This window comes from Austrofundulus limnaeus, unplaced genomic scaffold, assembly GCF_001266775.1.
Source record: "Austrofundulus limnaeus strain Quisiro unplaced genomic scaffold, Austrofundulus_limnaeus-1.0 Scaffold0, whole genome shotgun sequence".
Classification (NCBI taxonomy): domain Eukaryota; kingdom Metazoa; phylum Chordata; class Actinopteri; order Cyprinodontiformes; family Rivulidae; genus Austrofundulus; species Austrofundulus limnaeus.
The window spans coordinates 1,442,419-1,456,974 of record NW_013952402.1 but is presented as its reverse complement, the minus strand read 5'-3'; the positions used below and the strand labels follow the sequence as shown (position 1 = coordinate 1,456,974).

The window sequence follows — 14,556 nt, the reverse complement described above, 5'->3', positions numbered from 1 at the left end:
ATATATAATGGTATAACACATTTATGACTTTTAAACAATAATTTCACTGCCAGACAGGTTCAGAGGTCAATAAATCCCATTCATCCTGAGACACTGTGTTCTCTGAGGATCCCTTTTTAATATATTTTACAAAGCCCATAAATTCACTCATGGTTCAACTGTATGTTGTCTACCATTCTGGCAACTTCTACTAACTATAATATAACACCAACTCACACAAAAACAGAAGAAACATCCATCTATCATTTATTATTATTTTTGTTTTTACCCATTTCTTCATTTTGGGTCAGAAGGATTCATCCTGGAGAGCAAGTCCATCACAGGGCCACGAAGAGACAAACATCCGCCTTCACTCACACCTAGGGCCAATTAACCTGCATGCATGTTTAAACATGTAAACTCAGCTAAAAAAGAATAATAAAAAAAGAATAATAATAAAATGGGAATTTTATTGTCTAATGTACTCTATAGGAACACAGTATTCAGTAATATATACTGTAGATTGAAAAAAATAAACTCTACTACTTACTATAATTTGTATTTCATGCAGTTGTAATGTAACATAATGTAATTCTCTTGAACATGAAAATGTAACTTTAAATATGTAAATATTCAGTGCCTGTCCAGTTCAAACATTAAAATTGCATGATTTTATTTAAATGTTTTCTTTAGGCTGTTTTTATACATGAGTGTTTTTTTTTCTACATTTAATGAATAAATCTTAATAAACTGAGACTTCAGGCAGGTGCTTTGTAACAAATGACATTTAAACCAGAATCTGTCAGAATYAACACAAGACGTTACCTTACAGCTCGCTCTGTATGTTTGTTCTGTGTACATTCTCGTTTGAAAAAAGAAATAATGATGTGTGTGAACGTTCAACGTAACACGTTTTTGCACTTTGACGTGAACCTGACGTTGCTGCTGGCGTTGTATTAACACAACTGGGATTTCRCGTTTTATTCAGGCCCCAGCACCACGTGCCAAGAGGACTCGTGTGCCAACCAGGGCGTGTGTCTTCAGCAGTGGGAGGGCTTCAGCTGCGACTGCAGCATGACGACATTTGGAGGACCTTTGTGCAATGACGGTAGGACTCATCTTTTTTTTAATTCTCAGCTGTCAAAGTACTTTTTTGTTGCTTTCACATATCCTGAACTCTGCACGACAGCCGAGTCAAACCACTTTTGAAGTTCTGCCATGTTAGTTTCACATGAAGAAGATTTAAAACAAAGTTTTTTAATGGTTTTGTTTTAAAGACATTGTCTTCATTTGTGGAGCTGGAAGCTGATGCGACTCTGCAAAGCAAAAAKCGGAACCCACGGGAACGGTTAAACTCATTTGTGAGACGTGCCACTAGAGGGAGCAACATGCTCGCTCATGTTTTACTAAATGAACAACAAGCAATGAAACATGCAGACAATTTAATTATGTTGACAAAAACATTCATTTATTGTATTTTTGTAATTTTGTTCAAATTATTTCTTTCTTTTATTATTATTATTTAATGCTGGTGCAATTGCAACACATACATCCAAACTTTCTGATCCACATCCTGTAATAATTGCTTCAGGTGATATTAATCTCACTCATAGATGAACTAGGCCTTCCACTTGACYGACCAAATGCTCATTATAAAGCTTTTAGGGTAATATCTGTTTTATCTGATAAAAAAAAGGCATTCTCACTTATGCAAACTGTGCAAAAGGGCGGCTTTGTTTGGTCATTAATTTCTTCTGCAGCACTTCACACAGTAAGGGGTGAATGGGCAGAGAGCTAAACTGCATTAAATAAAAAAAGAAGGAGCAAAGTGGACACTCTGGTAATGTCACCAAAGCAGAGGAGAAAGCCCCTCAAATGTTAATGCATTCTGTGTCATTTCTACCAGTTTGATAAGATCCTGTCTTTTGTTATCAACAGAAAGCATTTACAGACTTACACCCTGAACACATCTCCGTCCAATGAGAGCACTAAAAGAATTCTTGTGTCTGCGATAAGTGAGCTTTAAASCCTTCCTCTACTTTTTTTATTCCTCCAACTGTTTGCATCAGAAAAGAATAGGGGTGCGCTCAGTGGATATTTTTGTTGGTGACCTCGTTGTGAACCTGTCTTGAGTTTTAAAGGAATAGAAAACAGGTTTTTTTTAACCTCCTGTGATCTTTGCCCATTTCTACACTGCAAAAACTGTCCATATAACCAAGTTTTAAAARCATCTATCCAGCCAAAAAGTATTTTTGATCTTGTTTTGAGACTGATTTACTAAACAAGAACAGATTGTGTAAGAATAATCATCTTGTTTTCAGAATGTGTAAGATTATTTGTCTTGTCAGCCTGAAAATTGGACTCAAGTCAAAATATCTGCCAGTGGAGTAAGAAAATTTTACTTTGTAAGATTCTTGAAATAATAAAAAATTGAGTCAAATCAAGTATTTCAAGAAGTCTTACCAAGTAAAATTTTCTTACTCCATTGGCAGATATTTTGACTTAATTTGAGTCAAATTTTCAGACTAACAAGACAAATAATCTTACACATTCTGAAAACAAGATTATTATTCTTACACAATCAGTTCTTGTTTAGTAAATCCGTCTCAAAATAAGATCAAAAATACTTTTTGGCTGGATATAAGATTTTAAAACTTGGTTAGGTGGACATTTTTTGCAGTGTACCTATCTGGGCCACAGGGGTCGCTGGTGCCCACATCCAACTGTCCAAGTCCATCACATATGTTGAAGTAGTTGGATTTAAATATCTAAAGAAATAATTGTATTAAAATACAAATTAACATTTTGCATTTAAGTTGTTGTTGTTGTTGTTGTTGTTGTTGTTGTTGTTGTTTGTTGTTGCCTAAAACCTTGCACAGCGCCTGTGCTCTTGGTATCGACACACTGCGTTCTTTTCATTTTTATTCATTTATTTTCTTTCATTTTTTGGCTGCGTTTTTAGTATGTTACAGCTTGATAAAAGCATTTCAGCTTCTCCCAACAGTGGCTGCACCTTTTCTATTCAAAGTGATTGGCAAGATGATGAAATAGAGAGAAAAAAAAGGTTGTCTTTTTTATCATCCCCTCAAATATTTAATCCCTGTGATGTGTTCATAATTTATTTTATTTTATTTATATTTTTCTTTTTTGGAAATAAAACCCAGCCATGTGCTGGCAAAAATGAATCATCTTTTTCTCTCTCTCTCTGAAAACGGTGCTTTTTAAAACGAATTATGAGTCTTCTGAATGGTGTTATTCATGCGTTTTGTCCTGTCTCTGCATGCTGTTTATGTTGCCAATATAAATAGAGCTGAAAATGCTCTCGAACCCCTTTTTAGTTAGTGAATTTGACATGGGAAATAGACCGTGTTTATCTGCGTGGTGAAGTCACCGCTGCTTTTTTGCAACTGCAAAACAATGCAACCCAAAGATGAGCACATGTTATATTAAAATGTACAGTAAGTTAAGGCTTGTTCTATTGCTTAGTTGCTTTGAAATGTTTACTGGGGGTTTTGCAGATTGTTCTAGATTAGGTTTAAATTTGTTTGGTGTGTGTARGTGTTTGTTTAACTGTAGCGTGGACGTCCAGAGGGAATTAGCCTGCAGTGGTCAAGCGTCTGAGGTTAATGTACAGAGACAAACTGAGTGGTGTTTGTTGTTGAACTGAAGTGGGTCGTACTGAAGCTGCAGCGAACGAAAGGCCCTGGCCTCCATGCAGTTTTTGTCTTGCTTGGTCGCTCCTCCACCAAGTTTTATTGCTCCAGCTATTACTGCCATGTCAATATTATCGCAACAATAAAGCCTGGGCTCGAGTCTGGACCATTGTCTCTGTGGCTGAGGGGCAAAAACGTGCGCTCTTTCATTAGKTTTCTAACGCCTCAAAGTTTTTATTTATCATTTGTTTGTCCTTGTGTCTTGTGAATAGTCCGTGGTCCATTGTGCATAAATATAAATTGAACTGAACGGAATGTAAAGCTTGTAAAGGTGAAAATGTGTTATTTTCTTTATGCTTTAGCTTTACTTTTATAAAGTTAACTTGCAAGTAATGCAGACAAATCCACATGGTACATTGATGTCTTGCCTCTGACTTCAATAGCAAGAAATGTATTATTTAAAAAGAAGAATCAATTTTGGGGTGTTCATAAAAAAGATAATGTATGTTTTATATATATATATATAATTTTAGTAAAAACAATTTGGCATTTATTTGATTATTTTAATACACAGAAATTTTAAGTCATAGAGGCAAAAAAGGTTTTTTTTTTTTTTTCATCTAACTTCCTATAAATGAATTTTCTTTCAGAGTGGGTCATTGTGTTTCAGAACTTTCATGCCCAGATCAAATTCAGGCCCTTAGGAAATGTTGCAGATAGTTGTGTCCCATTCCTCTGTGTTGGCACGCGAGGATTGAACCACTTATTTTGGTTTCAATCAATACAAAGGGACACCCATTCCAGTAGTAAGGGCAATAATGGGGTGAGGGGTGGGGGTGGGAAGGAAAGTATGATGCACTGGAGAAAACAGCATGCTATCTCGTGAAGAGACTTTATCTCCGCTCGGGATGTGGCCCCTCTTTRAATGCACTTCTGCCAAACAAATCTATGTCTCTGCAAAAATTTGGGTCTTGCGTATTGAACGCTTGGCCTAGCTTCGAGAAGACATTGTGCCCAGAGATATGGGAGAATCTGTCTTAAGTGCTTCTGTGCACTCACTTCAGTAACCATTTTCCCAAACGTGCTTAGATGCTGGCAAGAATATTTTGCACATTCAGAGTAAAGATTATTTGATCTGCTGRAGGGCAGGACGGATCTAGATAGCTAAATTGCCATTTTCTGTTATCAGCAAAGAAAATGTTCTTGTTTTTTTTTCTCGGCTTAAAAATTAAATAATGAACTAACCCAAAAAAAGACCATAGTGATAAACATGAAGAATGYGTGAATGGGAATATGCAGAAGGATGCTTCTTATCTAAATATGTTAATTAACTAGTATTATATAATTTTATTATGAAATAAAGGGAAAAAAGTATCATTATTTAACCCATCATAGAAGAGCTATCTGTCTGTAAGCTGGGCGGAGCTTTTCAATATAACYAATTGAATAAAATCCATTAACATCTCAGATGAGAGGGGACGATTATTTGACTGCACGAACATGAGCGTTTTTGATCATTTCACTTAATCCCAATATAAACCCTGTGAACCAGATCTCTAATTATTCATAGCTGTAAGTGCACCGATTGTCACAAACAAATTTTAACCAAATTTGCCCCTGCCTTTTGATATTTAATTTTTTTGTAGGGGTGTCAAACTAAAAGTAATACCCAGAGGAAGTCATTTGARYCCCTAGTTTTCAAAYTAAACYTCCTCTGTAGTGTCTGAAAACATTTAAAAGAAAAATGGAACCATTTTTTTCCTATCGCTGGAAAAAAGACAAGCCTTCAGTCAAAGTATCTCATGCCGATGGAGCCAGTTTTATCAGTTTTATCAAGAGCCACATGAGCGTCCATCAAAGGGTCAGTTGTCATTAACTTTGACATTTCATGTTTAACTTTGACTTAACAGGAATCTGTACGTTCCTCGTCTCACTGCTAAGGCTAAGCACCGCAAACAACTGAGCTCTACCTGGTATTTCCTGCATAGAATCAACATTTTAACACATCCTCTTTTAAACGCTAAAAAGTACTACGTGTACGACTGACTAAATGTGAAATAAAAAAGAGATTTTTACTTACTAGCTGCGTTTCCATTGCAAATGTGTGTTAAACTTTGCCGATATTCTGTTAATGTCGAAAAACACAGTTTCGCAACTGCAGTGTTTCCATTAAGTAAGAAATGCTATTAAAGTCACGCGTGAAAACACTTGTTCTCGCGATAAGTCATTACAAACATGGTGGCAATGGATGTAAACACATAGCATGTTGTTACCATGACACTAGTGCTCATCATCAGAGGAGATGTCGGTGTCTTTTATCGAGGCTTTCCAGTGACAAGCCCCTACTTGGTAGTGGCTACATATGCTGTGTTTTTGGGAAATTGTAGTCAGTGAGTTCACTACTTTCTTTTACTACTTCTGTGATATTACTACTACTTTTACTTCCTGTTATCTTCTTCGTCGTCGTCTTTTCCGCCAGTAGAAACAGCCGGTTCTTGATCACGTGACTCCCGTGATGCAAAAAAAAAAGTGTTTCCATTGCAGTTTTGCGAAAAACGCCAATTTCGATACGGCCGAAAAACCACCTCATCCTAGCGCAAAAACGTTTTGTTGAAAAACGCAATTTTTTGTCAAAATTGACATGTTTCTATTGAGCAAATTTATTTTCGAAATTCTAATATGCGCATTTTCATGGTCAATGGAAACGCAGCTACTGCTGACTTGTAGTGATTAGCTGCCATCTTGAATTCTGAACTCTCCCACTTTGACAGGGAATTCCCATAATTGACATGCATTATGGGAAATGTAGTTTATTGTACATGTTGGCTTTTAAGCAGCTTATTTTGAGTTATTAAAACAGGGCTGTTCAACTAAAGTGCTCATGGGGCCACAGTTACCCAATTCAACAGGTCAGGGGCCAGACAAGGAATATTATCCTTCACCTTTTAAATGTGGTTATTTTATTGCATTGGATCATAAATTCAAAGTTTACACTTGATTAGACTGATGATGAGGCATCCTTCATTGAAGGCAACCTATGATCTTCATGGTCAAATGTTTTCTCTTGCTAAATACCAATGTGGGCGCAACTCCTATTGGAACGGCACCTGGCATTCAGGTGTTGGAGCTTGAGATTGGCATTTGGTTTCACACATATCAAACTTAAACCATTTCTGCACAGATTTCAGAGTAAATATTTCAAAATAAAGAACATTCATATTTTTTATCATGTCTGGCCACAATGAATTTTTTGGTTTGTTTGTTTTGTTTTTCTTTTTTTTGTTTTGCAGTATTTTTTAAAAATTTGATTTGCTCTTCCATCTCAGCACAAAGAGCCACTACCTCTACCTTGCCTGACTGTTTTACTCAGAGCTGAGCGAGTGTCTGAATTTAACTGGGTTTCTAGTTGCGAAGGCTGTTGCATGGAAACAAGGTCTCAGTTCCTCCCACCCTGGCTGCTGTAACATGTCTGTACCTTCGTCTAATGAGTTCTCAGTAGGAATTTCTGTGTAGTAACCCACATCTTTAAATGTCATGAGTTTAAGCTTTACATATTCATGACATATTGCTCACTTGCCTTATGGTGTGACATCAAGAACAGCCGTGGGAACTCGTTAAGTCTGAAGTCTTCATCATGTGATGTGTTTTCATGCTGGCAGAGAGTGGCATTAGTTTGAATGAGCTGCAGTGTCTTACCATGCCATAATTATATATATGATGCAGAGATCTCTTGGGTTTTAATGCAGCGATCTGTTGGGTTTAATACGACATCTCTGTTGAAAAAAGAAAAAAAATCTTTATTTATCCTTTATTTTTTGCCTAATGTTTTTATGTGTTTTAGTTARCAGGTCACATCAGTTTGGATCAGAATACAGTTTCTGAATTGCAGTGGTGAGAACCTAAATAAATGGTAGTCTGGTGAGACATTTTTAGAAAATAAAGTTAAATAAACTGTTATTTCTCCACAACGCCATACTAATTAGCGTGTTGATACAAAYTCAGAGCTAAACAATCCTGCAGGGAGACGTAGTGACACTGTGAATATTTCCTTCTCATAATCTTGGACTATTGAACATGAAACCTAGGAAAATTGAGGCAAGAAGCCAAAACACCCTTAATAAAGGTTTGCTGACATGTGCTTAAATACTTCAAAAAATTTTATGATTACGGTTGAAAATATATGTATGATTTCAGAGTCAGCCAACAGTAAAAAATGTAACATTTCTCTGTTTTCAGAGGTGTTTGGAGTTGGACATTTCTGCTTAAAAAGATACAAAAAAATAAAAAAAAATCATATTTATGCATGTTGATTTTAGTTTGGGATCAGTAGCGCTACGTTTTCTGTRATTACAAAATTATTCTATTATGTTCAGCTGTGACATTTAAAGCAAGCCACTTTGCGCTGAAGAGCTGTGTGTATTTAGAGTTAGTTATTCAGTGAATTTTGTGAATTTTGACTTATTTAATTGTTTATAACAAACAGGTCAATATTCTYAACTCAGTCTCTGGATTTTTTTAAATGCCCTGCAGCAGAATTCTTTTTTTTCTTTTGTCATGGCTCCATGTTACACCATCATGTTTCATTTACATTCTAAATGTGCCATCCATCCATCCAGCCATCCATCCATCCGTTCATCCATCCATCCATCCATCCATCCATCCATCCATTCATCCATTCATCCATGCATCCATCCATATATGTATCCATTCAAACATCCATGCATACAACCATACATACATCCAACCATCCATGCATCCATCCATCCATCCATCCATCCATTCATCCATCTATCCATCCATCCATCCATCCATCCATCCATCCATCCATCCATCCATCCATCATCCATCCATGCATCCATCCATGCATCCATACATACATGCATCCAACCATCCATATATCCATCCATCCATACATACAAGCATCCATCCATCCATCCATCCATCCATACAAGCATCCATCCATCCATCATCCATCCATAGATATATCCATCCATAACATACATGCATCCATCCATCCATCCATCCATCCATCCATCCATCCAAACCTGGTTTCCATGCAGGTTTACAAGGAAACTGGTGCTTTCAGCAGTCATTGTGTGAGAGACAAGGTACACCCTGGACAGTTTGCAAGTCCATCACCAAACCACCTAAAGACAAAGGAGAATGACAAGCATTCAGATTCTCACTCAATTTAGTGTTGTCATTTAACCTAACATGCTTGATTTTGGTCTATGGAAAAAAACCAATGAAGCGACTGCATTAAATGGGATTTTTTTCCACACTTATACTTCATGCCCTCAGCTTTAGCCTTTTTGGTTGTTTACATTTCGATATAAATAGCTCTGCCTATTCTTWAAGGGTCAGCACTGACTTAGCTTCCCGCTGGATTTGTTGTTTCCACGTGCTGTTATCACCGAGAAAGATGCAAGCCTCAGTCACGTGGTGGAGGATGCATCGAAATGCTTTTTACTGTGCACAGCAAATGTTTGCTTGACCTCTTTTTTTTTTGCAGTGACTCCATGAAGCGAAGAAGGTAATTTCATTTCAGTCAGCTACACTACCAAAAAATATTTATTTTTTAAACTAAAGCAGTTATAACAATAAGAGAAACAGGAAAGGCTTTTCACTAAACAGAAGCATGTGTCAGAGTTTTACACACATTTACAGTTCATTAAAACTCCCATTATTTTCCCTGCTGCACCTTTTGTTTCAGTGCAGAACCGTGCCTTCTTCACAGAGCAGGTTAGCATGTAAAAATGGTTTTAATGGACATCTACAGAATTATTTTCCTCGTAAAGATGAGCAGCACAAGATGACTCACAAACCCAGTATTCATGTGTGCAGATTTTTTTTATTTCTCCAAACCTATAAATGAGCAAGAACCCAGACAGGACTTGAAAAGTGTAGTGTCGTCTGAGTATCAACCTTATATAAAGTTGTTCAGATTCAATGATGGTCTGCTTTGAATGGAGAATACAAAAAAAGGAGCTAATATTAGGCGTTAATATTAGTTTTCATGTTTATGAAGGAGATGCTTTCATTATGCAGCTTTATGCAAATGGATTCACGTGTTGGAGGCTGCAGCYTGTCTTTGTATTTATAGAACTACAGGATGTTTTGAAAGAAAAAAATAGTGCACATTTTAAGTCTTTTCAAACTGAATAGAGCTTCCTCTATAAACCTATATTTCATGTTTCTACTCCAAAAAATATAGCCTAACAGACTGAGCAGATGAGAAAAGAGCAGAGGCAGTTGGTGTGCTTACATTTTCTGTAACGGGCATTTTTCCTTTTCCTAATAAGCCTCTCTGTTGTCCCATTTAGCTGGAGTGCAACAGAGTGGTTCACTAACAAAGATGCTGTGGACTCGTAAAGGGAAACATGATCCGTCCTTGACCTGTTCAGAAAGAAGCTCTCTGAAACAGAGGCTGATCTATTTAGGAAAAGAAATTTCAGGCGAGACGGGCAGAGACGGATGTTGTGGCCCGACGGCCCGCCGCATCTTTGGAACTGTCAGAGGAGATCGAGAGAGAGAGCCTCCAGAAAGCTGCCGACCTGCGACCCCTATCTCTGTCACTGACAGTTAGGATTTGCTTTGTGCCTTCTCAGACACATCATCATCGCCGCGCATCCACTTACTGACACACGTTTTAGAGTGCTTGCCAGTACGCACGCACACACTCTGCATGTGCTTACGTACAATGACTTTTGAATGTTATTTCTCTGTGGATGAATCGAGTGTGCCTTTACATGGCTTTATGGAAATTAGTGGCTCATTCAAAAAAAAGAAAAAAAAAAAGAAGCTAATTTCTAGATGAGGCAGTGTCCAAAGCTTGATTTGCCAGAAGAGTCCCTTGAGTGAAAGGTGCAAATGAAATCTCTTATAGAAACAACTTCCAAAAATAGAAACAAAAATCCATCAGTTTATCTTTCACACATGGTAAATCCACTGTATACAGCACGTGTCAAACTCAAGGCCTGTGGGCTAAATGTGGCTCGTGAGTGACTCCCATCTGGCCTGGTGGGCACACCTCCCCTCCCAAAAAAAGTTTTTTTTTAATCCAAACCAAAAATAATAATAACAATTTTTGTGAAATGTGCACACAATCATGTCCGTATATTTAAGAATTTTTAAGAGAAAAAAACATTATGTTGCTTTTGCTTGTGGACATTATGATTTTTTTAAAGGGGGCAATATCACGTAAAATCTACTTTTTTGAATTTTGTATCATGTTATAGTTTTACACTCATAAAAAACATGCCCAAAGCCTTGCTTTGYCTCATTCATGCATGTTTGAGAAATCCTGCAGCGTTTTTAGAAAGCCATGCTGAGGAGCAAAACGACAGGTGGGGACCAGAAACACCTCTGGGTTGTGTCCTTTTGCAATAGTCTCCTCCTCCCGAGTTGTGTCTTTAAGCCAAACTTCCTCATGGCAGAGACCCCCCCCCACCCCCCCACCTTCCTCTGACTCCATCAGGCTACATGCTGAAATGGGCATGACCAAAGTGGTTGGATTTTCTTAAAGAGATGGAGACCTATTTCAGAGCATTTAGAAACTGTCAAGATGAGAAGTAAAATGTTTTGGGGATTTTTACAAATATATAGCTCTTTCATAAGCTGAAAATGCTACATAGTTATTTTATTTTAGTATAAAATTTAAATATAGGCTTTGAAAGCACATAAAATTGCCCCTTTAATATGAAAAATGGTTTTTACTTCAATGGTAAACTTAAAGTTCATGATTTAATGCAACAAAATAATTGAACTTAAAAGGTGAAAGATAATATTACTGAGCAGTTAGTTGGATATCACATTTCTAATGTCTCAAAATAAGTTGCTTTAAAGCCAGTATCGACCATAAACTACATCTCCCATAATGCATGTCGATTATGAATGGGAATTCCCTGTAGGAAAGTGGGAGAGTTCAGAATTCAAGATGGCAGCTGCTCACCACAACTCAGCAGTGAGTAAAACTAGTATTTCTGTAGTATTTATTTCACAGTTAGTCAGTCTTACACATAGTACTTTTCAGCATTTATAAGAGGACGTGTTAAAACACTGTTTCTATGCGAGAAATACCAGCTAGAGCCCAGTTATTGTTTGTAAGCTGTGCTCAGCTGTAGCAATGGGATAAGGAAAGTGATGTTTCATGTTTAMTTGAAGTCAAACATGAAACGTTAACATTAATTAACAATGGCACTTTGAGGGCCACTATAGTGCTCATGTGGCCCTCAAAAAATAAAAATGAGTAAAAGTGAGTTTGACACCCCTGGGAATTTAGTCCAGCATTGGCAATAGAAAAAGGTACTTTGTGAAATGTGCACACAATCTTGTCTGTATATTTATGAATTTTTAAGAGAAAAAAAAATGCTATATTGCTTTAGACAGTGGGCAATATGATGATAAACTGCAGTCCAGTCCACCGCAAAATAAATATAATTTTTTTTCTAAACACGAGTAAAGATATTGCTGCTCCCTAAAACCAGCAGATAAAAAAGTTGCATGCTTCCTGTCTTAGCACAACCAAAAGGTGTTATTTTAAATAAGTTATTTTTACCTTTCCTTACTTCCTCCATACATTTTTTTAATGTTCAGTCACCTGAGACAGAATCATCATAAGGTTGAAGATAAGTCATCTGGCATTTGTTTATTTGTTTTCCCAGGAAAGAAATCATCCCATTACACCATTATGCCCTAATGTTTGGAGATGTGATGCAACAAAAATAAACCTGCATTATTTCCTATTAGTGGCCTGTTTTATCAGCCTCATGTGCGTTGCCCCCACAGCTTGCATAGCAAATCAGAAGAGCAGAACTAATCTCTGTTTGGTTGCTGCATTTAAAATAAATGAGATTTTTTTCCCCTTTTTTTACCTTCCTTACAGATATGCTCTGTTTCTTTAATGTAATAGTCATCCTCTGTGTGTGCGCATGAGAGAGAGATTCATAGAAAATGGTAATGAAAGCGATGAGGAGTCGTGATTGAGTTGTCGTTTAAACCTTAAAACATCAGACTTTGCATCACGAGGAACAACTGATGAGGCACAGTTGACTTAGAAAGCAGAAGGCCAGTGCTGGTTCAAGTTTCCTCTACTTACTCTAATATAATCATTTAGACAGGAAGCCACTGTGATGCTATGCCGGCTGATAACACAAACTGTATTGACATTCTGGCCTCCCTCTGTGTTAGGATACTGTACAGCTTGTGTGTGTTTTTTTATGGAGTGTTGACTCTCTGTGTGTGTCTGTTCGGATCATGTCACATCTTGGGATGACTAAGACAGCGCCATGTTTCTATTTCTGTCCTTTTTGCACAAATTAGCATCAGTGCATTGTGTGCTCATCTGCTGCCCTGCATAGTATTCGTGATGTGCATGCTTGGAAGAGTGCTGACACATTTCATATTCACCAAAAACTTTCAGTTGAAAGACGGCAACCGGTTGGTTTGGTATCGCCCGCCGCTGGCAGCTAAAGGCGAACAAGAAAGTTGTTGCACAGTCTGAGTGTGTGTCTGTTTGTGTATCTGTCAATTATGAACCACTGGAGAAGTTTTAGTGAAACTTGCTGAATGTAACCATTGGGTTTGATGGAAGATTGGAGCTGGATTAGAATTTTTTTTTACAGTATTTATTTATTTTTTTTAATTATGAGAATAAAGTTGTATTAGAATAGCCAAAATAATACATGAATAAAGTCATATCTTTATGAGAATAAAGACAGAATGTTACAAGAACTAAAAAAAAACAGTCACCATTGAGTAAATATGAGGAATGTTGAGCATCTTGTGAAGTTACAGTATACTGGGGCATCTGTGCTATTTAACTCCATGGATTCATGTGATAAACTGAAACTGTGTGGCATTGCAATTGATGGCTGTTTTGACCCATGGTATGACACTAACAGTGACCCAAAAGTAATCTGACTACTTTATYAACACAGTGACATGCGTTGGAAGCTGTCCWCAGCAGCTGTMAGCCGACCCAGGAATGGAAAATGGACACYTCATGAAATATTATGACTTTATTGTCATAATAATAAATTAAAAATCTTGTGGTCTGGCCCTAATAATTGTGATAAACAAAAAAGTCCAGTACATYGCTTTATAAAAATAACTTTTACTCTAACTTTTTAAGTGGGGGTGGGGGGGTAAGCAAAATAATTTTTGGTGCTTTACATCATGTTGCAATGTCATCACTTCATCAAAAACATACCCAGAGTGTTGCTTTGACTCATTAATGCATGTTTGAGAAATCCTTGAATCTCCTGGTAGCCATTTGGAGCTGCTGAAACACTTGCTGGTACAAAGCTCCGCCTATTGTACCTAGCTCCTCCCTGGAGCTCARCCCCCCCGGCCGAGCTTCCGCTCCACAGAGCACCCTTCCCTTGAAGCAGTGTTGTGAAAATGTGCTGAAGTGGGAGTGTCTGAAACGGTAGGAAGTAGAGACAGAGGCCCGTTCCAATGCATTTAGATAGGCTATGATGCAAAGTCAAATTTATATTTAATATATACAATATTGTCATAACAACTGAAGATAACATAAGCTGCATTTCCATTGACCATGAAAATGCGCAAATTGGAATTTCGAAAATAAATTTGCTCAACGGAAACACGTCAATTTCGAAAAAAATCACGATTTTCAACAAAATGTTTTTGCACTAGGATGAGGTGGTTTTTTGGCCGTATCAAAATCTGTGTTTTTCGCAAAACTGCAGTGGAAACACTTTTTTCGCATCACGGGAGTCATGTGATCAACAACCGGATGTTTCTACTGGCGAAAAAGACGATGACGAAGAAGATAACAAGAAGTAGAAATAGTAGTAATATCACAGAAGTAGTTTAAAATAGTAAACTCACCGACTACAATTTCCCAAAAACCCCACATATAAAGCCGCTCCAAAGTTTAAGGGTCTTGTCACTTGAAAGC

The 14,556-nt window shown here is 37.3% G+C and overlaps 1 protein-coding gene across 22 annotated transcripts in view; it reads left to right on the top strand.

Moving 5' to 3' along the window:
* Positions 1-14,556, top strand: part of LOC106516126 (neurexin-1a) — a 301,025-nt gene that overhangs the window by 150,332 nt on the left and 136,137 nt on the right. For all 22 annotated transcript variants that reach the window (XM_014007392.1, XM_014006916.1, XM_014007560.1 and 19 more), the window contains one exon: positions 968-1,087. In XM_014007392.1, the coding sequence (XP_013862846.1) occupies positions 968-1,087 (120 nt within the window). The remainder of the gene's footprint in view (positions 1-967; positions 1,088-14,556) is intronic.